The following is a 24,329-nucleotide window of genomic DNA, read 5'->3' as shown; positions in this document are numbered from 1 at the left end:
TACATGTTACTTTCTGTTACTTCGTTTCTTTTATTCCTTTATATTCTTAAATTTGTTAATCCAGGTTCAGTCTAAATCTGCCATTAGGATTCCTTTTATGTCATTACTCATTAAGTATTCTTTGAATATCCTCCATTCCTTCTGAACTGATTGATTCGTTTGTCCTCTTATTCTTCCAGTTGTCTTTGCTAACTGTAGATATTCAAGCATTAACATTTGCCATTCTGTTATACTGGGTATATTTTGGTTTTTCCAATTTCTGGCTATCAGTACTCTAGCTGCTGTTATCCCATACATGAATACTACTCTTTTTGTTTTTCTAATTTCATATGGCAAAATACTTATCAGTAGAAATATTTCTGGTCTTCTTTTGAATGTGCATTTAAGTAATTTTTTCATCTCTTCATATATATTATTCCAGTATACACCTATATCAGGGCAGTTCCACCACATATGAATATAGGACCCATTTTCCTTATTACATCTGCAGCATGTAGGGGATCTGTTTTAATACATTTTGGCCAACTTCTCTGGAGTTTGATGCCATCTATACATCATTTTTAATATGTTTTCTCTTAGATTATAACAGGCAGTAAATTTTATATCCACCTGCCATAATTTTTTCCATTGTTCCATGAGGACATTATAACCTAGATCTTGGGCCCATCTCACCATTACTGATTTCACTTGTTCCTCTTTAAGCTCCCATTCCAGTAACAGATCATAGATGTTCGAAATATATTTCTCTTTACTTTGAATTAATATTTTCTCAAATTTTGACCCCTTCCACCCTTCCAGTTCAAAGCTAATAAGATTCTTGCAGCCACTGTGGCGTATAAGAATATTTCCCTTGCATTCTTGGGTATTAAAAGCAACCATGGAGCTGCAACCTGCTGGGCAGGCGAGTAGGCCTATCTGCATATTCCATGTTTCACTTGTGTAATGCACTGTTTCACATTTAAATCTCCTCACTGGGTACCTCTGACCTTTAACCCGGGCCTCTTCAGAGCTAAACACCCCTGCAAGCCACTCTAATAGCAGAATAGCAAAGGCACCATCATTCTCTTCCTTAGAGTACTTGCAGGAAGCTTTTGTTAAGTCACATTTAACAAACTAGTTCTTCCAAGTAGAGAAAGAAGCAGAAGTTATATTATACTATAAACCACCCTGTGATCCTTGGCTGAAGGGCAATATATAAGCTTAATAAAGAATATCACAGTATCATCCAACCTGCTACATGAGATGCAGTGGAAAACAACTTACCTGTGTCAAACCCATATATTTGCTGATGTTCTCCGACAAAAAGATCATGTCTCCATCCTGTGTGATGACAGTGATAAATCCCTCCAAAGCTTTCAGGTACAAGTTGTCCATCTGCTGATCAGGCTCTATTTTACTCTCATTGTCACCACAGACTGCACAAAGGAGTGGGGAGCAGAGGGGGAGGAGAAGCAGGACCAAAATGAAGAGACAAAATCAATCAATCAATCAATCAATCAGAAATTATGCTTAGCAGTATGCTAGCAAATCCCAACCAAAATCCATATCTGATATAAAGTTCATGGCTTTGCTTTTACTGGATATCTATACAGTTTTAACAGCATTAGGGGGGGGAAGGTACAATAATTATAATACTGTGGCAGTTCAGGGAACAAAGCTACAATCTTGCACACATTTATTTGACATTGGGAACCCATAAAGTTGCCTAATATTGAGTCCGACTATTAGCCCATGTAGTGCTGTATAGTCTACATACTGGCTGACAACAATTTCACAGAATTGTTAGAGTTGGAAGGGACCTCAAGGGTCATCTAGTCTAACTCCCTGCAATTCAGGGATCTCAGCTGAAGCACCCATGACAGATGGCCATCCAATCTCTGCTTAAAAACCTCCAAGACAGGAGAGTTCATAACCTCCCAAGGGGGACCATTCCACTGTCAAACAGCTCTTACTGTCAAAAAGTTATTCCTGATATTTTTTCAGAAACTCATTTCTCGTATCTTGAAGGCATTGGTTGGAGTCCTACCCACCAGAGCAGGAGAAAACAAGCTTGCTCCATCTTCCATGTGACACAGCCCTTCAGATATTTGAAGATGGCTATCACATCTCCTCTCAGTCTTCTCTTTTCCAGGCTAAACATACCCAGCTTCTTCAACTGTTCCTCATAAGGCTTGGTTTCCAGACCCTTGGTTGCCTCCTCTGCACACATTCCATCTTGTCAATATCCTTCTTAAATTGTGGTGCACAGAACTGGATGCAGTATTCCAGGTGTGGTCTGACCAAGGCAGAATAGAGTGGAACAACTGATTGGTTCAAAATTGGGAAAGGAGTACAACAAGGCTGTATATTGCCTCCCTGCTTATTTAACTTATATGCAGAATTCATCATACGAAAGGCTGGACTGGATGAATCCCAAGCCAGAATTAAGATTGCCGGAAGAAAGATCAACAACCTCAGATATGCTGATGACACAACCTTGATGGCAGAAAGTGAGGAGGAATTAAAGAACCTTTTAATGAGGGTGAAAGAGGAGAGCGCAAAATATGGTCTGAAGCTCAACATCAAAAGAACTAAGATCATGACCACTGGTCCCATCACCTCCTGGCAAATAGAAGGGGAAGAAATGGAGGCAGTGAGAGATTTCACTTTCTTGGGTTCCATGATCACTGCAGATGGTGACAGCAGTCACGAAATTAGAAGACGCCTGCTTCTTGGGAGAAAAGCAATGACAAACCTAGACAGCATCTTAAAAAGCAGAGACATCACTTTGCCGACAAAGATCCGTATAGTTAAAGCCATGGTTTTCCCAGTAGTGATGTATGGAAGTGAGAGCTGGACCATAAAGAAGGCTGATCGCCGAAGAATTGATGCTTTTGAATTATGGTGCTGGAGGAGACTCTTGAGAGTCCCATGGACTGCAAGAAGATCAAACCTATCCATTCTGAAGGAAATCAGCCCTGAGTGCTCACTGGAAGGACTGATCCTGAAGCTGAGGCTCCAATACTTTGGCCAACTCATGAGAAGAGAAGACTCCCTGGAAAAGACCCTGATGCTGGGAAAGACTGAGGGCACAAGGAAAGTGCACCTCAGTTTAAGAATGGATTCGGTTTAAGAACGGACTTCAGGAACGGATTAAGTTCATAAACTGAGGTACCACTGTAGATCCTTTTCATGTGTACTACTAGGAAGCCAGGTGTTCACCCATCTTATATTTGTGCATCTGGTTCTTCCTGCCTAAGTGCAGAACCTTACAATTGTCCCTATGGAAATTTGTTTGTTTGGGCTCAGTTCTCCAATCTGTTAAGGTCATCATGAATCCTGATTCTGTCTTCAGTCGCTTTAGCTTCCCTTCCCAGTTTGGTGCCATCTGCAAATTTCAGCAGGGCTTTCAGAGGAAAGTCTTTACCAGTCCTTCCTAGAAATCCCAGGAACTGAACATGGGACCCTTTGTCACTTACTTATTATAGCCCTTCCTCACTGAACTCATTTGGGACTGACTTCCCATAAACAAACACAAAAAATGCTGGAGTTTTGGAAATTTGCCATCGCCACAATCTTACTAGGAAATGCATGTGGAACCAGGCGTATCTACACATACATCCTTAGCTAAATAAGGAACTCCATGCAGATGTAGTCATTGCTTGATCTAACTACTAGAGCTGCACATGCTTCATTAGAAAATCAGCAATTAGCATTAATAGGGGAGGAAGACTTCATTTCCCCTACAGCAAAACCCTCCCAAACAGCTATCTGACCAGGGTTGGACATGAGCAGTCATTCTGCCTGCTTCTATACAATACACACAAAGATCGTAACCGGCTGCTAAAGTAATCACAATTCTCATCAATTGTACATATAAACAAATATAATATAGAACTCAAACATAATAATAGATGGGTACAACTATTCAACTGTAAATATATAACATCAACATGTGTCCATATGTATCATGAGATCCACATAAAAAGCCACGAAGAAAACATCAAACAAAGAAGGACAAGGTTACCCGGATTACAGTCCTTGTTTCGCCTAAATTAGGCTTCATCAGCAACAAATACGCTGTATTTGAAACAAGGACTGTAATCTGGGTAACCTTGTCCTTCTTTGTTTGACGTTTTCTTCGTGGCTTTTTCACTTATTTTTTGGAGTGGCAATACTGCAGAGTCACTTCTTTGTTTGACGTTTTCTTCGTGGCAACTTCACTTGTATCTTTTGGAGTGGCGTAACTACAGAGTCATCACCAACCTCTACAACCTGCATCACACCCCTCTGTGGCAACATTCATGTTGCAGACTGGCAAGACTACAATTATTACATCTATGCTTGACTTTTGTCTGCCTTGGGACCTTGATCTGTATTATGTGGATCTCATGATACATATGGACACATGTTGATGTTATATATTTACAGTTGAATAGTTGTACCCATCTATTATTATGTTTGAGTTCTATATTATATTTGTTTATATGTACAATTGATGAGAATTGTGATTACTTACCTCCAATTTGATGATTCCTACCAAGTGGCTATAAGCCACTGTGTTAGGCTGGTTTTTGCTTTCCAATGATAATGCTTTCCAATGATAATTTCAGTCTTGCAACAACAACAACAACAACAACAACAACAACAACAACAACAACAATTTTGTTTTGCAGTTGTATTTTTATTTATTTATTCATTTAAATGCTGGGTCCTACCTACTGTTAATGCCAGTCTGTCTCCTGACTCTTAACACTCAATGAGAACTATTCGCCATGGATGGGAAGAGATTCCTTGCACTAGGTAATGTTGGATTGAATTGAGAGCCACATGATTATTTAGCAACTGCCCAGCAGGTCTTTCGATTTGTGTTTAGGGAACAGCAGCCCTTGTGTGCAATGCAGCCATCTGATTTTGAAGTGGGACGGGAGGGGGTGGGGAGTGGGGTGGGTGGGGAGACAAAAAGATTATGTTGGGTGTGTCCAGGACTTTGAAGAACCAAAAGTACCTCTCTCTGGATTGTGGTCAATCAGTCTGTGCCTAGCAGCCTTTTCTGATGCAACCAAAGCGTTGAGAAAGTAATTGGACTGTCAGCACACTCTGGGGGCTGGTAAAGGTAGAACAGCATCTGCCAACCTGGTGCCTTCCATGAAGGCTGAGGCTCAGGGGAGCAGTGGTCCAAAACATCTGGAGAACACTCAGTTGGCGAAGGCGGATGTAAAATATAAAAACAGCTCTTCCCATTGATAGTGCAACATAATCACTCTCACAATATGTTCTACCTTCACTGACAGAGGCAGTATGCCTCTCTGAAAACCATTTGGTGGGAGTCACAAGTGGAGAAAAGTGTTCTTGGACTCAGGCCTTGCGTGTTGGCCATTGTGAGAACAGATTGCTAGATCACATGGGCATTTCAACCTGCTCTAGTTAGGCCTGTTTTGTTTTCCTAACCAGCAAACTATATTTTGTAGTTAACCGGGGCTCTGAACCAGGATTTCAGTATGTGGCTGGCAGTCCTGGTTTGTACAGAAGGCACAAACCAAGGTTTGTTGGAATGATATGTAACAGTAAACTGTGTTTTGCAACTATCACCACTCGGTGGTGGGGATTGGGGAGTTCCTTTCAGTTTTAATGACAAATTTGCATGGGGAGAAAAACCTCCCAAATTTGTACTTCTTGAAACAACACACAAATACAGTTATCCTTTTGCAATTCACACATCTCCGAATTTTGAAATACAGTTCTCAAACCAAAGAAGAAGAGCTTGGATTTGATATCCCGCTTTTTACTACCCGAAGGAGTCTCAAAGCGGCTAACATTCTCCTTTCCCTTCCTCCCCCACAACAAACACTCTGTGAGGTGAGTGGGGCTGAGAGACTTCAGAGAAGTGTGACTAGCCCAAGGTCACCCAGCAGCTGCATGTGGAGGAGTGCAGACACGAACCCGGTTCCCCAGATTACGAGTCTGCCGCTCCTAACCACTACACCAAACACAAACATGCATATATTAGTGGAAAGTCTACATAGAACCATTTGTATTGGTGAAAATAATGTAAAAAAAATGCTTTATGTTCTGGGAAATGGTTTGCCAAAATGTGTATATTAAGGAAAAAAGCATGTTGCATATAAAAATGCCCATATTAGGAAAAATACACACAAAAATGCTGACAAATGTTCATGAGGACTTTTAAAAATAATTGCGAACTGTTGGAGAAATGAACTGAAAAAGAAGAAACTTACAAAAGCCACATTTTCCAGATTCAGCCATCACTACCTGGTTGTATAAACAGTAGCAGAAAAGGAGTTCACACTGGTGCATGGGCCACAACTGATGACTGCTATAGAGTAAGTATCTGATGCTAAAGTCAATAGGAAAGATACCAATATATGTATTGCTCTGCTGCTTTTAAGGCAGCCAGTGTTTAGCCAAAACAAACTCTTTACAGAGCAAAGGTCACATAACACAGCAAGTTGCATGATAAGTATAACCTTTCCACTACTCTAGGTCCCAACCCTGTTCAGACTTGTAGTCTAAAAGCAATGCTGGTCAAATGCAATAAGTCTATTCAAGTCCTTTTGTTCTGTTTACTTTTGCATCTAGATTTGCTCAGAAAAGCTCTTCAGCCAGGGACTCAAGTAAAGATTGCTAGGGTGATGGGCCTCAGTTGCATCAGACATGTGCTGAAGCAACTGCCCTGTACCATGGATTGGTACTGCTCCTAAACACTGCTAGCTGAATAATAATAATAATAATAATAATAATAATACCCCACCCATCTGGCTGGGTTTCCCCAGCCATTCTGGATGGCTCCCAACTGAATATTAAAAACACAGTACAACATTAAACATTAAAAACTTCCCGAAACAGGGCTGCCTTCAGATGTCTTTTAAAAGTAAGATAGTTGCTTATTTCCTTGACATCTGATGAGAGGGCGTTCCACAGGGCAGGCGCCACTACCAAGAAGGCCCTGTGCCTGGACCTCAGTGTCCAGACTGAACAACGGGGGTGGAGACGCTCCTTCAGGTATACAGGACCGAGGCCATTTAGGCCTTTAAAGGTCAGCACCAACACTTTGAATTGTGCTTGGAAACGTACTGGGAGCCAATGCAGGTCTCTCAGGACTGGTGTTATATGAATCATAGAATCATAGAATCATCGAGTTGGAAGAGACCACAAGGGCCATCCAGTCCAACCCCCTGCCAAGCAGGAAACACCATCAAAGCATTCCTGACAGATGGCTGTCAAGCCTCTGCTTAAAGACCTCCAAAGAAGGAGACTCCACCACACTCCTTGGCAGCAAATTCCACTGTCGAACAGCTCTTACTGTCAGGAAGTTCTTCCTAATGTTTAGGTGGAATCTTCCTTCTTGTAGTTTGAATCCATTGCCCCGTGTCCGCTTCTCTGGAGCAGCAGAAAACAACCTTTCACCCTCCTCTATATCAGTGTTTTTCAACCTTTTTGGGGCAAAGGCACACTTGTTTCATGAAAAAAATCACGAGGCACACCACCATTAGAAAATGTTAAAAAATTTAACTCTGTGCCTATATTGACTATATATAAAGTAATTCTCTTGAATTTTTCAATTTTTCCCATGGCACACCAGGCAACATCTCGCGGCACACTAGTGGTTGAAAAACACTGCTCTATATGACATCCTTTTATATATTTGAACATGGCTATCAGATCACCCCTTAACCTTCTCTAAGGTCTTGGTGGCCACTCCCAGTCACCAGTCTAGCTGCCACTTTCTGGATTAATTGCAGTTTCCGAGTTACCTTCAAAGATAGCCCCACATAGAGTACATTGCAGTAGTCCAAGCAGGAGATAACCAGAGCATGCACCACTCTGGCGAAACAGTCTGAGGGCAGGTAGGGTTTCAGCCTGCGTACCAGATGGAGCAGGTAAACAGCTGCCCTGGACACAGAATTGACCTGTGCCTCCATGGACAGCTTTGAGTCCAAAATGACTCCCAGGCTGTGCACCTGCTCCTTCAGGGGCACAGTTACCCCATTCAGTACCAGGTAGTCCTCCACACCAGCTTGCCCTCTTTCCCCCAAAAACAGTACCTCTGTTCTGTCAGGATTCAACCTCAATCCGTTAGCCGCCATCCATCCTCCAACCGCCTCCAGACATTCACACAGGACCTTCATTGCCCTCACTGGTTCTGCTTTAAAAGAGAGGTCGAGCTGGGTATCATCCATTTCACTGTATAATGGAGTGTTGGTCTGGAACCTCTGTGGAAAGACTATAGCTCTATGGTGGAGCATGCAGAAAGTCCAATGTTCGATCCCCAGCATGTCCAGGTAGAACTAAGAAAGGCTGCTCTCTGAAACCCTAAAAAGCTGCTTGCTCTCTGTCACTGTGGACCAGGCTGGGGAGACTGTGGCCCTCCAGATATTGCTGGACTGACACTCCCATCAGTCCCAGACAGCATGGTCAATAGTTTTGGGTGATGGCAGTCCAGCAACATCTGGGAGGCCACAATTTCCTTACCCATGGTGCTCCTAAAATTGAGCTACATAGACCAATGGTGTCAGACAGGTGTCAAACATGCACACCTGGGTGTGGTGTCCTTGGATAACTTAAAGCTAGCTTTCCATACTTCTGAGCATTTGGTCCTTGCGTCACTGAATGGAAAAAGCGAATGAACAGCTTCAATTATGAAAATGCCTCGTTTGTCCTTTTGCTCTCTCAAACAGCGTATATGTCAAAATTTGCAACAAAATGTAATTACCAAATTATTTGGGCACAGTGCAAGGCAATCATAATTGCTTTAAGAGGCTGACTGTAGCAAAGCTGTTTCATTTTCTGCTGGAGTTTACTAAAGTTCATTACAATGGCTCAAACAGCCACTCTGAAATTCACTATATGCTTCTTGACACTCTGAAAGAACTCTATTAGGTTAAGTGAGACTGAGCCTGCTCTTGCAGAGCTATGCTGGTTCTGCTTCAGCAAGGCTTGTTCTTCTACATGCTTGGCTATGTTATCTTTAACAATGCTTTCCATCAGTTTTCGAGAGACAGCTAACTAGTCTACAATTTCCAGCATCCATCCCTGGATCCCTTTTTCAAAATGGATGTTACATTGGCCATTTCCCAGTCTTCAGTAGCTGGAAACCACAGGAGGGGAGAGCACACTTGTTCTTTGCTTGAGGATTTCCCAATGGCCACTGTGAAAACAGGATGCTGGATTAGATGGGTCATTGCCCTGATCCAGCAAGCTATTCTTATGTTCGCCCACCGCTTCCAGTTTATGGGGCTGAACCACTGTAAAATCTGCTTTGTCCCTTCAATTCCAACAGCAATAAGCCAAAGGCTTTAATTTGATCGAAACTTTTCTCTCGGAGAAAATTTAAGTAACCTTGTGTACTCTTGTCTGCCTTAAAGGGCTATAGTTGTTGTTGTTTTTCTATATTAATACCATCATTATAATTATCTGTTAGTTAACTTGGACTTTGGGAAGGAGGTGTGAGGCTCTGGCAGGGTCCTAGAGCCCTCCCACTTCCTTTCCAAGCTGGGAAAGCACTAGCTAGGCTTTGGGAAGGAGACGGGAGCTCTCTAGGACATGTCAGAGCCCTTACAACCTGGGTGGGTGTCAATTGTTGCAGAGGGCTGCCAAACAATGCCTCAAGGGCTGCATGCAGCCCACAGGCTGCGTCTTGGACCATCCTGTTCTAGACTTTACCTCGAACCTTGGTTTAGTTGCCTTCTAAAATTATAGTTTTGCTAACAGAAAGCAATTAAAGAGGAAGGGCCATATCTGACCGCTTTGCAGGGGGTTGGACCAGATGATGCTTGGGTTCCTTCCAACTCTACAATTCTGTGATTCTATGAATGCTGGAGCACGTCCCAAGTGCAATCTCCAACATCGCCAGATAAGGCTGGGAGAAATTCTTGCTTGAAACCCTGGAGAGACACTGACAGTCAGCACCAACAATACTAAGCCAGATGGGCTATTGACCTGGCTCAGTATAGCAGCTTATGATGTCTTGTACCTTATCAGTTATGTAGAGTAAGTGAAAAGTGCAAAAAAAAACCCAAACCCCAAACACGAATCAATGCCCGATTTGACATTGTCCCTTTACAGCAAATGCCTAGCGTAATTTTCAAAGAAAATATGCCTTTTGTGCTAAAAATATCTTTCGTAAACAAGCTTTGATTGATTCCCACTGTCAGGATGTGCATAGCTCCAGAGGGCCAGAACACATTTCCGCAGATGCTTGCTCACTTCCTTCCATCCAGCTTCTTGGAATGTAGCGGAGAGCTAAAAAAACCAGGCTCTCTTTTTGCAAGAATGAACGGCTCAGGTATGATCCAAACCCAAAATTCCACAATCCAATGTGGAGAAGCACCAACATGCTTTTGTACACGTTATTTTGTTCAAAAAGTGACACTTTGAAATATAAAGAGTCCTACACAGCAGCAGGACTTATAACTGGTATTTATTATAATATTTATAGGCCACTCTTTCACAAAAACGTCGATAATATAAGATTGTCTTTGCACTACAACAGCCCTGGCTAATTCCAGATTCCATTGCTCATGCCCCGAAGTAAATGGATTGTAGATTTCATCTTAAGAGCACAAACCACTGATAGTAGTAGTATAAATGCAACTGAAGCGGGGATGACTAACCGGATGATACTGGGCTGCAACTTTCATCATTGCTACCTATTGACCATGTTGACTTGGGAATCTGACAACATCTGAAGGGCCACAGAACAGCCACACCTGAATTAAAGCAACAATCCTTGACATGTTTACCTGCAATAAATCCCAATGAGCAGGGAGACTCATTTCCACACAACATAGTAAGTCACTGCACACTGAGTTAACACCCCTTGTCTTGACCACACTGAAGTTTTCAACTGCATAAGGACCTGAGAAGCTACCTCAGTCCATCAAGCTCAGGAATGTCTTCTCTGATTGGCAGATTTCCAGGGTTTCAGGCAGTTGTATTCCCCAGTCGAACCTGGAGACACCAAGGACTGAGCCCTGATACTCTGCCACTGAGCTACGGTCCACCCCCAAATTGCAAGTGCACCAGAGTTTGGTCCAAATTTTGATCAAAACTGGTATGTGTACTATAGCTAATCTGATTACCACCTCTCCCATGGGGTGGGGGTAACACACAAGGGGGCAGACACCCAGTCACTCCTCACATTTATATTTTGATTGATGTGTAACTTCATTCTGTATGTTTACTAGAAATTAAGTACTCCTGCATTTGCAAGATTGCTTCCAGGTGTATGTGCATAAGCTTGCTGTCTTAGAATGCATGCCAGTTCCCCCCCCCCAAAAAACGGAACATTCACTGAGCCAAAAACAGCCAATAAAGTCCAAGAAGGCAACAAGTGTTATGCCTTGGGCTATCCTTGAAATATTCAGGTTGATCCTTATATCAGGCGCAATGTTGTAGAGTGCATATTATAAATTACAAACAGGTCCATTTTGCAAACAAACAAACAAACAAACAAACTCCAAACGCTTATGATGTTTCTTAAACCACACAGAAAAACTGTTTTTCACACACATCTCCCTTGTTCCTTATCCACTTTCTGGCTCTGGTAAGGATCTTTTCTGAAAACAAGCTCAGGCCATCTCCCTGACTGCCTTCCCTTTTCTGAAAGAACTTCCTGTCTGTTTCCTAGTCTTTCCTATTACTTTTACTGTCTGTAGCCACAGAAATAACCCACCAGTTTCCTCCACCTGCTCAAGAAAATATGAAAGAAAAGTAGGTGGGGGAGGAGGGGGAAAGAGACTAAACTAGACTAAAAAAAGAATGGTCTACTAAGAATGGTCTCCAGGAAAAAACTGTCTCAACATAGCCTTTGTTTGTCTAGTCCAAGCTCTATACTTTCTAAAGTTAAGTGCCTGACTCAGACTAAACATTGGCCATGTTCACACGTAACAGTAACCCACAGTCACAGGTTATCCCGAAGCCATGGTTTGCTGCTGGCTAGCTGATTCTGACTTGCCAAGCGAGTAACAAACCACAATACCTGGTTGAGACGCAATGTGAAGCCGAGGTTGTCAGAGAAGGAGCAAAATAGGAGGAGCTGGGGAGCCTGCACCAACACACTGCCCATTCACTTTGAACCACAAAAAGCCAAGAAGTGTTGCTTAGAATTAGTTGTGAACTGCCTCTCTGGTTTCCCTTACAAACCACAGCTTGCAATCAGGAGCGAGCCTTGGGGAACATACCATTCCTCTCTGGTGCAGATTTCGCTCCTCTTGCCTTTATTAAGAATGTAAGGAGATCCTGCTGGATCTTCTGTTGTCCAAGCCTCTCTGTCTGGCCTTCAGAACTCTTTCCAAGCCACAAAGGTAAAAAGTAACATTGACATTCATTGCTCGGCATGTGTGGTTTCCACATCTGGAGAGCATACCATTCTCCATTCTAACCAAACCTAAGATGAAACAGGATGGCTCACTCATGCTTCCTTTCACCCTGCTAGTTTAGAATATCAGGTGTCGTTCTGACTGTGCTGGATGTTTTATTCCTTTGGTCAATCGCTAGGCTGTCATCATTCCCCACCCAACCAAGTAGAGTACCTATGCCAGAAGAGGCTACCCTTTAGGCCCCAGATGTTGTTGGACTGCAACTCCCATCATTCCAAACCACTGGCCATGCTGGCTGGAGCTGATGGGCGCTGGAGTCCAACAGCATCTATTTTTATTAAAGTGGTTTACAAAAGGCAAACTAAAATATTCACTAAAAACATCAATGAAAGCAAACATTAAAAACAAGTTACATAAAAATAATAAAAATTATAAAATAAAACCAGTAATTTTAAAACATATATATTTGCCCAACATAGGCGTTGAACGCATGACACTAAGATTTAGAGTCTCGTGCTCTACCAACTGAGCTATCTGTTAAGATGGGCAGGGAGTTCCAAATTTGGGTGTTGCCACACTAAGGGATCGAATGCTTGCAATCTAGAGGGCCCCCGGCCTATGCCTTCATTCACATGACAGGGAGAAATTTTGAGCCATTCCCCAGAACTGCACAACAACACGCTGGGTAAATTTCTGTGTGTTGAATTTCTGTTGATTTCTGAGCGTCATTCTACCATTCAAAAAACAGAAACCCTCCCAAGTACACCATGAAGAAAATAGGAACAATATTTTACAGCTATTGTTCCCGTCAGCTTCCTGAAATACTAATCTCAGCCGAGCCGGCAGACTACCAGGCCTAATGCTTCCTTCCCAGCATTCTTGCACAGAGCTGCCTACTGTGAAAAATCAAAAGGAAACATGTTACTAACTAAAGAAGGAACCAGAATAAAAGAACGCTTGGTATGTTGCACTCTTTTGAACTCCAAGGCATGGGACCAGCATTTCCTATTATGAAATGATTAAAAAAAGAACAGATTCAGACCTTCAGGTGGCTTCAGTGGAATACACATAGGATACAAAACTCATTCTAAAAGTAGCACAGGTTCATTCTAAATACTCATTTTCCCTCTTCTCCTCTTCGGCAAGCTGAAATACAGGTGGGGAGCGGCAGGGGTGCCAACTTGAATAAAATATTGTGGGGGCCCAAATAAGCCCCACCCCACATAATCAATCACATGATGCAGTGCACACACACACCATTTGAATGGGAATGCCCATCAACTTTGTGGGGGCCCTGAACCTTAAATATTTTATTGTGGGGGCCGAAGCCCCCACAGCCCCTAGGAGTTGGCTCCTATGCAGGGTGGGACTTCAGGAGACTCAGCTACCAACTTTTCTCAAATGAAGAAGTGATGTGACAAAACTTGTTTTGAAAATGTTTGAGCTGAATTGATAAATGAACTCCTCATATACCAAATTTGCCATGGGTTGCTTTTTGTTGGTAAAATAATATAACCCTGCCTCCCCCACTCTGCCCGAGCAAATATGTGTATAAATCTGGCATGATTGTACTTCTAAGAGTCTAAATGTTTGCTTCAAAAAAAAAACAAAACTATAAACTTGAAGTTTTTGTCTGTTTGTTTTAAATTTAAAAAAATGTTAACTTAAATCAGCAAGGTGGGTGTAGGAAGTAATGAGACTAAACAGGAAGGAGAGGGCTTGAAACAAGATAAAGCTGGACATAACATTTTGACTATTTGTATATTTGCGGCTTTGGAAGGGTGGGGTACTTCTCAGGCTGGTGAGTAAGGATGATCAAATCTGTCAATTTCAGTTTCTCCCCTATTTTTCTTTTTCCCACTCTTAACTTCACTTCTCCACATCAATTTGCAATTTTTTTAAAAATCCTCATGAAAACTGAGCAGCTCATATTCACACAGGTGTGTGCAATCTTGTCTAATGTACACTTTTTTACGATTTTTGCATTATTATTATTTCTTAAATTTCCATACCACCCTTTATCTGAGGATTTCAAAGCAGTTTGCAATATAAAAACACAAAAATACACAACGTAGTAACAAACAAAAAACAATACCCCACGAACAAAGTTTAAAAGCAAAGCAAATTTTCCCCAATATAATGCCTTTTTGTATGGGGTTTTCACTAACATATGCAATTTCATGTGCACCTTACCATAGTATATGCATTTTTGTACACATTGCCTGGCTAGAGAACTGCACTGCAACATTCAGAGAAATGCGAATCGGCTGTGTTTAAATTTTTATATTGTTTCAGAAAGTATGAACGAGGAAGGCTTGCAGTATTTTTCCGTCTATATTTTGGGGGACTCAGATTTAAGAAAATTGGGGAAGATAGCCCAGAGTATAAGATGCCACTCCTAATTTTTGTCATTATTTTTTAGGGGGGAAACCTAGTCTTATACATGAAAAAATACAGTACCTTTAAATGAGGACTCTGTTGAGAATTCCTACCCATCTCTGTTGGTCAGATATCATTTGGCAGATTTTATCTGGACTGCTTAAGTCAGTGTTTCTCAAACCTTTTGAACTCAAGAGCTATGGAGACATCTCCTATCTTTGTAGAATGTGATGCTCAAGATCACGCCAGGCACTTTGACCTCCCATTGGTTCTGTTGCAACCCTCCCATAATATGTTCTACATCAGTAGCTTGGGTTCAAAAAATGTTGCTGTGTGGCATATCTAGGATTCCAGCCAGCCATGACTTTTTCTAAAATACTGCATTTAATATACACAAACAGAGAGGGGGGAGGAGGAGGAGAAAGAGGAGGAGGAGGAGGAGGGAGAAAGGTTTTGGCAGTAAGTACTGATCCACACTCTGAGAATGCATTTGTGATTAATATATAGGCCAGGGGCCTATAGACATAAAGGCCAATGCACAATGATGTGTCCTGATTTACACATCTGTTATCCATACATGTGGTTTTGAAGAACAAGGATCACATCTAGGCACACCACAGCCATAGGAACCTATTCAAAACATGACATCCAACTTTTGGATGTCAGGTTTGCTAGGAGAGAATGCTAGGGTGTTAGGAAAAGGCTGCTGCGCTGCTGATTCCCCATGTCCCATAGATAGGTAATTCAAAAATGGAGAAACACACATCACACTTGATTGTACACCACATAAACTAATAGATATAGTAATGTTTTTCTGCATCTCTGGGTTCTGTTCTGTTCTCCGGGGCCCTCACAAACTTTTAACAAGACCTACAGCTCAAGAAAACCAATAACAACGAAGTAAGCAGTAAGCAACAGTCAAATACTGGCTTTGAGAGAAATGCATATTACAGAAGTTAGTGGAATCCAATTAGCACCCTTGCTCTCACACAGCAGAAGCATCTACTCTCACAGCTCGCTGGGCACCCCCAAAATCTGTTCCAGGGGGTTGGGGGAGGTGAGTTGCAGGAAGGAAGGGGAACTGGCAAAAATTGCTTCCCTTCCCATTCTGCTGGCAGAAGCCTCTACTGGATCCAAAGGTCTTCCATCAGAATGGGAGGTGTCATTGGATGAAACCCTTAAAGCAGGAGGGGGCAGTCCAAAAGGATGTGCACACCTGCCTTAAGAAGTAAAACAGCCACAGCCCTGGGATAATAATCTCCACTGACTTAATGCACAATACACAGTCATTTGCTCCGTTCACTGCCAGGGAAACTTACCTGAATGTTCTTACTGATAAAATAACGAATTACAGATTGGAGCTATCCAACTAGCTATGTAACTTTGGGAGGGGAAATCAACAGACAGACCAAATTTAGCAAAGGACAAACTTTGAAAGAGGACGCACACTCCAGAACAGGAACTAATGCAGGCCTTAGTTTGTTATTGTTTTAATCCAAACTGTCTTAATTTCCTCCCTGCTAAATGCATTAAACCACTTAGCCTAAAGGGTGACGCAATCCTCCGATTCGATATTACATCTGCCTACAATCCTATTTTTAACTAAATAAAAGGGGCATTAATCCCAAAGATTGGAGGCTAACTTTTTTATTTTTTTAAAAAAACCCTAATTCACATCACTCATTATTTCTGGAAATATTGGGGCGGGCAGTAAATGGAACATTCAGAAGCAGGGGCGTTCCTAGCCCCTTGGCTGCCCGGGGCGGGAAGCCAAGAGGCACCCCTGGGGGCGGGGCATCGCGGCGCGTGCGTGCGTCATGACGTCATGACGCACGCACGCGCGGCGACGGCCTGGCATCCCCGGGGGCGCGGCATCGCTGTGTGTGCGTCATGACGCACGCGCGCGCGGCGATGCCCCGCCCCCGGGGTATGCCGGGCGGGGGCTTGGGGGCCTCGGCGGGCTGCAAAGAGCCCTGAAGCCACTGCCGTAGCGCAAAGGGGTGCCAGGTTGCGGCTTCAGGGCTCTTTGCAGCCCACCGAGGCTCCGGAAGCGGCGGCCCGGCATCCCCGGGGGCGCGGCATCGCTGTGTGCGCGTCATGACGCACGCACGCGCGGCGACGCCCCGCCCCCGGGGTATGCCGGGCGGGGGCTTGGGGGCCTCGGCGGGCTGCAAAGAGCCCTGAAGCCACTGCCGTAGCGCAAAGGGGTGCCAGGTTGCGGCTTCAGGGCTCTTTGTAGCCCACTGAGGCTCCGGAAGCGGCGGCCCGGCATCCCCGGGGGCGGGGCATTGCTGCGTGTGCGTCATGACGCACGCACACGCGGCGACGCCCACCCCCGGGGATGCCGGGCCGCCACTTCGGGAGCCTCGTCCGTGCAGCGCTGCTGCTCCTGGGGTGACGGAGGGAGCGGCGGCGCGTGGGAGTGGTGGGAGGGGCCGCCGCTTGTCACCCCACGCGCCGCCGCTGCCTCTGTCACCCCGGGAGCAGCAGCACCGCACACATCCGCCTAGGGGCGGGACGAGGGGCGGACCGCCCCCACCGCCCCCACCCTACGACGCCCCTGTTCAGAAGTATACCAAGGTTAACGTGGGACTGGCAATCTGGCAGTGTCGCAGATTTTTAACCCAGACGGTGTTGAACGATGCAATGAATATGTATTTTCCCCTCTGGCAGCTGTCTATAGTGTTGGTGACTCCTGCCATGCAGAGTCGGAAGGGAACACAAGGGTAATCAAGACCAAATCCCTGCGATGCAGAAATTTTCTGCCCAAAATGGGCCTTGAAACCACAATCCCAAGATTAAGCATCTCACCAAAGCCTTACATTAGGAGTGACAGTCCCGATTTCTATGCTGGATGTGGATTGCCAGGTGGCCATGAGGGCAGAAGAACCTGCCTAATCAATCTAGGTAGTCCATCTAGCTCCAGTGACCAGCAGCCACTCTCCAGGCAGGCCTTCAGACAGGATTTCCCCCCAGTCCTACCAGGAGACACAATGGCCAGAACCTGGGATCTTCTACATGCAGAACATGTGCTGTGCCAATGGACTATGGATCCTTACCTGGGATCTAGCTTTCCACTGCATGGTGCGTGACAAGTGGCCCACAGAAACACCATCATGGAAACCTTTAATTAAACACTCTGAATAATGAGATTCACATGCACAACCAAACAAACACTCTCTCTGACCAAGTTCCATTTTGCATGGCTCCCCTGTGCTGAGCAACGTGGGTGGTTTTCCGCCTGAACCTCTTTCATGCATTAAGGCAGCCAGACTAGATTTTATTGGGGAGGGAAACTAGGCCATATCACAAATCTACTCTCTGTTGCAAGCAGCGCTAATCAAGTCATTAGGGGTGGACCATTCAGTCTGTTTCCGGTCTGGGCATATTCATAAATCTGTTCCCTCTCGTTTCCGCATTAATTTGTGCAGGATTTTTTTTTTTAAAGAAACATTAAAAAAACATTTAAATATGTATTTTTTTCTTTCAAAACATGCAGAGGTTTCAATCCCCAGTATCTTGAGGGCTCTTTGGCAGAATGGAAATATAAGATCATTTTCAGCTGTACAGATGGCAAAGATAAAAAGACATGAAACACTTCTGGCACTTCAAGGAGATGGCCGACCAATCTCCAAAGGTGTTTTTCCTGCCTTCACACAGAGACATGCACACACAGCAGTGGGTTGCAGACTATGGAAATGACCAGCAATGAGCTACAGATAGTTAGAGACAGAATGGCCTTTACTGTATATGCTATCCTGTTTAAGCGAAGACCTTCTAAATGCAGTTATGCAACCGTCTTTTCCACACAAGATTGAGATATGCTTGTCCCAGCATGGAAATCCTTTGTGATTTACCATCTCTGGCATTTTAATTAGATCAAAAATTCCTGAAGCTTGAAAATCTTTTAATTGGTTTTAATTAACATTGGTCCGGGTTTATTTTTAGATATATATATGCCTTGCCTTTGTGAAGCAATGCTGATTTTGTGTATGTGCGTGTGTCTCATTTGTCTTTTATTTGTTACTTGGGCAATGCATTCGTTTTATGTACTGTATGTAACACCAGTATAGACTTTTCCTTCCTCCACAGCAACTCGGCAGGACTGGGGAACAAATTGAGTACAAATTAAAAAAAATAAAATCCTAGGCTTGGAATTGCCATCTTAAAAAAACAAACAAAAACAAAACAGTAACCACCACCAAAAAGTAGTTGCAGGTGGATAAAATGTATGGGGGAATGGATCCTTCCACCCAATGTTTTCCTTCTGAAAAACCTCCCAAAAGTAATTTGCCCTTGAACAGGGTCAGCCCATTGCCCAAGAAATTCTGCTGCTTGACCACTATACCACTGAACAATACTGAAAGGTCCTGGGAACTGGAGCCCATGCTCCCCAAATGGGAAGTTTGATGGAGCTGGGACAAGGCGCTGGGTTGCCAGTTGTCACTGGACAACTCACCACCAGGCATAGACTGTTAGGATATTGGTACAGACCAAGCTGCAAAAGCGTCCCATGAGAAAGACAGCTGTTTTGTCTTTCAACCATGTGATGTTACTGTATATCTTTACTTTCACTTTCAGTTCTGGCTAGTGAGAGACGCTAGATGAACCTACGGGAGAGAAACGAAAAGGGGGAAATCTGGGCAGCTCTGCCGCTTTTACCTGGCCCTTGACCCCGCCCCCGCCCCCGGCCTCTGTCCTTTGTCCCATCCTGGCCGGAGGCAGGCCAAGGGCTGACCTGAGCCGGGGGGAGTGGAACCTGACCAGGTGATCCCGCCCGGTGCCGCAAACACCGCCCACCTGGGAAGGGAGGGCGGGAATTATGCACAGCTCTGACTTACTGAGCTAGCAAGCAGAGACACACTCTGCATCTTATCTACAATAAAATAGTTTAGCCTTAATGGCTTGTGTGTGTTGTTCTTCACGCTGGGGAACAATCGCATATCAATATGCCACTGGACTCAAGTAGCCAGGAGTGCACCCAGGCTTCTTCCCTGCCTGGTGGGGTCAAGTCTCACAACTTTCCCCAGCGGGACCTTTGGTAACATAGACATCTCTGCTTTTACAAAGCTTACCCGAAGACAACAGTTTGTGTGTCCGCAAGAAACTGATTGCGAGGCGCATTATCGATGCTTTGTCCAGGTGTGAGCTGATGTTGTGAGGCAAAGGGAGTTCATGGGCCAGCTCATAGAAGACTTCCGTCTCCTTGCTCCTCCTGCACCTTGCAGCATCCCTCGACTTCTCCTTCCTCCTTTCAGAACTGCTCCTACGACGACGAAGAAAAGACAAAAGGAGAAAGAGAAAATAATTGTACTGACTGTAAAAGCTATTGAGAAGCAATAATGTATACTCTGGCAGTACAAATACAAGGGCCTTCTGGAATGGGGACAATGTTCTCGATCTTATTGAGTTCACAATGGTTTGTTCTAAATTAGCTGTTGTATTTGTTTGAGTCCCTCGTAAACTCACATCCTCTGGGCAATGCACCGTTATTCGGTCCAAAACCATTTAATCTTAAGAAAATCAATCAACCGTGGGAAGTAAAACCCACAAAAACAAGAAAACTAAACAAAGAACATATTGCCGGTCACAACCAACCCCACAGAGTGCTAAAAACAACATTGCATCTCATAAAAGCAGGCAAGTGACACCAGTATTGGTGTCCATTAAAAAGGTGAGCTCTGAGTTGACAAAAGTGGTGGGAGACTAAATGATTGGTGTTCTCTGATGGCGCCATGAAATGAAGTAGGAATTAAATACAAGGAATGGGACCAGCAACAAAATGTGTCCTCACCTCCAAGCAGGTCTACTCCTGCTCATATCCTTGCCTGCTTACCAGTCAGCCATACCTTCCTCCAGTGTATTATAAGCTGTTCGGAGTTCAGGCAGGCCATTCTGCTCCCCACTTAAGCCCAGTTATCCAGTTTTACTTTCTTTTCAGCACCCTATGGCTTCTGAGCAAGCTCAATCAGCTTTGTTGTTGTTGTTTTTCTACCCCTGCCCTTTTATTTATATAGATAGCATTTCTACAGACATGGGGTTTCCCCCAAGCAATACTTCATTTCTCAATTTCCCCACCTGGGCCTCATTTAAGTTGCTGCTCAGCACCTGTGCCCACTATTTAAGGGAGTGGCGCTTAATTCATAATTTCAGCCTGTGGTCTCCTTAGGTCGTGCCTCTGTTTTCCTGTTAGGAAACAAGGAGCGGCAATCACTTTATACAACACAGGCCCAGCAGCACAGGTGTGCTGACCTGAGGGCACGGCAATGAAAGAGATGAACTATTCTGTTATAGGCTGCAATCCTGTGCATGCTTACTTGGTCCCAGAGAACTCAGTGAAACACATCTTTTTTGGGTGCTGAAAAACTTCACTGGCTCCCAGTTCATCCCTGAGCGTTCAACTCAGGTTGTTGGTGCTCTAAAGCCCTATACAACTTTGCAGAGCCGGCCCAAGAAACTTTAATACCTGAGGCAAGGAGAAGATACACACACACAGAGAGAGAGAGAATGGTTGGAACCCAACTGGACTTGTAGCTGAATTTTACTACAACACTGGGTTATAATGATGGGTCATCATCCTCTACCACACCTGAGGGCAGCAGACTAACTCAGAAAGTTGAGGGCACCAACCCCTCACTGCTGCTGCCCACCCTCTAGCATTTCCCAGATGAGTTGATTGCATAGCTGTCAACCTTTTCCCTTTTTGGGGGGAATTCCCTTATTATAGCAGTGGGGAACAGCAGGGAGGGTTGACAGCTATGGTTGACTGCCCCACTCTGCCTAATGCTAGGGCCAGCACTGATGACAGTAACTTTTCTATCCCATCTTTCTCCCAAGTTGGGGTTAAAGGCAGCTCGTATTCAAGAAATGGAAAACTATATTTAACGGAAGACTTCTTCATTTGATTGCTTCCCCTGGAAAAGGAGGAAGAGCAAAGGCTGGTTCACAACTCAGCTTACCTATTATGCTGACATATGATTGTCCAAAATCTCCCATTAGTTTCTTTCTTTTCTTTCTTTTTAAATAAAAATTTATTGGATTTTCCAAATTAAACCAATTACAAATACCCACATCCCAAACAAAACAACACAATACACCAACACACAAAAACAACACAATTACTTTAAAATCCTTCACTTCTTATGAATCTTACTCGGGACCTCCTCTCGCCCTCCCTTGTGCATTCATTTCGAATCTTCTTTAGTAACTTTGTAACATTGTAAAATCTAAATCCTTATAACTAATCTTAATCTTACAATTATAATCAACAAATCTTATATCATAAAACTTATTCTTATCAAATAAAACATCACATTTCAAATCTTAACTTCTTATATCCTTTCTTCTCTTAACTCAGTAAAGCTGTTGCTCTTATTACTTCTAATTCCAACTTCAAAAATATTATAATCAACTCATTTTCGTAAAACCTAAATATTTCTTCCATTCTCCAAATCCTTTTTACTCTCTGACGTCGAAGTACCATGGTAAGCCTTCCTATTAAGTCTCATAAATCCCTTTACCCCACCCCCCTCCTCACCATCTTCCCTCCCATTACAATCTCCCCCCAGGCTTCCCCCCCAACATTTTCCCAGTCCAGGTTTTTCTTCTCCCACACTGATACAGTTCCCTTCTTCTTCCAGAATGTCATGTTTTCCTTGATACCTAGAAACTAAAACATTGTCACAAAGTATCTTTGCTCCACTCTTCAAATCAAATTGTATTTCCCAGAGGAAATCTCCCATTAGTTTGTAGAGTCCTCTCGGTTTTTGATATAGTAACACTTGGGTTCCCCCTCCCCGCCTCCATGACACTGGGGAAAATATTCCTATGCACATGCAAGCGGTCCACATCCCATGCTGCGCAGCATATATTTTTTAATCAAAAACGTTTTGCAAGATTTGTTCTTCTCCAAAGGTAAATGTGCAGGAGACATCCAAGCCCAACTAAGCCTCTACCTGAGCCTTTGGGAATACCACAGGCTAGAGAGATAAATTTTGTGCAGAACCAGCCAACTGAATCACAAAAGCTTCACCATAAAGAAATACACTTGTGGCGTATAATCACATGCAAGGCCCCTCCCAAACTAATTTCTCCAACAAAGGTACTTGCTCGGCAACCTCAGCAATGTCTTAAATAGCCTTAGATGCTTAAGATTACAGACACAATAGCCCCACTAAGTGGCGTTTAGAAGGTTCCCCACCCCACCCCAACATCTACAGCAAAAGGGCCACTTATACGATACCGATTACATACCGGTTGCCCACTATTATCACCAGCTATTTTAAAATTAAAATGCCTCAGGGCAGGAATTCAAGAGAGAAGTGTGTGTTGCTGAATAAGACATTACTTGATTGAGGCATATGAGGAGCCAGTATGGAAAGCCATCAAGTGAAGTTCATGCTGTAAATTAAGTTATAAGAGCTTCACCTCAAGCTCCTTTATACTGACTCAGATCATTGGCCCATTCAGCTTAGCGCTGCCTGGCAGTGTATCTTCAAAGTTCCTGACATAGTTTTCTCCCAGCCTCACCAGCAGATACTGAGGATACCGCTCTACCACTAAGCTACAGGCCTCCCCACCACCACCACCACAAGGGCTATATGTCAGCGTTTCTGTGCACTCTGGCACTCGTCACAGTGTCCCGTTGCACCAGAAGCAGTTTAGTCATGCTGGCCACATGATCTGCGAAAGCCGTCTGCGGACAAACACCGGCTCCCTCGGCCTGAAAGCGGAGATGAGCGTCGCACCCCATAGTTGAATTTGCTTGGACTTAACCATCCAAGGTGAGTGCTCACTAGAAGGACAGATCCTGAAGTTGAGGCTCCAGTACTTTGGCCACCTCATGAGAAGAGAAGACTCCCTAGAAAAGACCCTGATGTTGGGAAAGATGGAGGGCACAAGGAGAAGGGCACGACAGAGGATGAGATGGTTGGACAGTCTTCTCGAAGCTACTAACATGAGTTTGGCCAAACTGCAGGAGGCAGTGGAGGATAGGCGTGCCTGGCGTGCTCTGGTCCATGGGGTCACGAAGAGTCGGACACGACTGAACGACTGAACAACAACAACAACAACCACCATCCAAGGGTCCTTTATATCAGCTGCAATCAAATTATTTGCAAAAACCAGCTGCTTCTCTCCCCACTTTTAAAATCCACAAAGCTGTCAATCAGAGTTGCGGTCTTTAGCTGGTTACTTGGCTAGATTAATCAATGAAAAGCATTCTGACTAAAAATAGTGGCTCTTATTTACCAGGCAACCATAGCTGTCAACCTTTTACTTTTTTGTGGGGAATTCCCTTATTATAGCATTGGGAAACAGCAGGGAGGGTTGACAGCTATGCAGGCAACACATTCCCACCCAACACCCTACTCCATAAATGTTAATATAAAATGCAATGTAAGCAGCTGCCACAATCTCAGAAGAGGCATTCTCCCATCCCTCACACTGCTGAGAGAATGCTTCTTCTGAATGTGGTATGTCCTGCAGTGCATGTGCACACATCATCTCTAAGCAAAGAAAGCATGCTTTCTTCCCCATTTTATTTAGTTTTATAAATATGCAGATTTTAATTAAAGTCCAGATTGTCTGTGAAAGGTTTTGAATCACACAGTTTCTGGGCTCTTTTACTTC

General features: G+C 43.8%; 1 protein-coding gene across 4 annotated transcripts in view; it reads right to left on the bottom strand.

Annotated features, from left to right (window-relative positions):
- The window catches only part of EPAS1 (endothelial PAS domain protein 1), a 125,332-nt gene that overhangs the window by 41,298 nt on the left and 59,705 nt on the right, over positions 1–24,329 (bottom strand). For 3 of the 4 annotated variants that reach the window (XM_033144902.1, XM_033144903.1, XM_033144904.1), the window contains 2 exons: positions 19,775–19,965; positions 1,264–1,415 (listed from right to left, as the gene is read on the bottom strand). In XM_033144902.1, the coding sequence (XP_033000793.1) occupies positions 1,264–1,415; positions 19,775–19,965 (343 nt within the window). Of the gene's footprint in view, positions 1–1,263; positions 1,416–19,774; positions 19,966–20,535; positions 20,562–24,329 lie in introns of those variants that run through there. The other variant, XM_033144905.1, reaches the window with a different exon arrangement.

The sequence above is a fragment of the Lacerta agilis genome, chromosome 3, assembly GCF_009819535.1.
Source record: "Lacerta agilis isolate rLacAgi1 chromosome 3, rLacAgi1.pri, whole genome shotgun sequence".
NCBI lineage: Eukaryota > Metazoa > Chordata > Lepidosauria > Squamata > Lacertidae > Lacerta > Lacerta agilis.
This window is presented reverse-complemented; position numbering and strand designations above follow the sequence as displayed.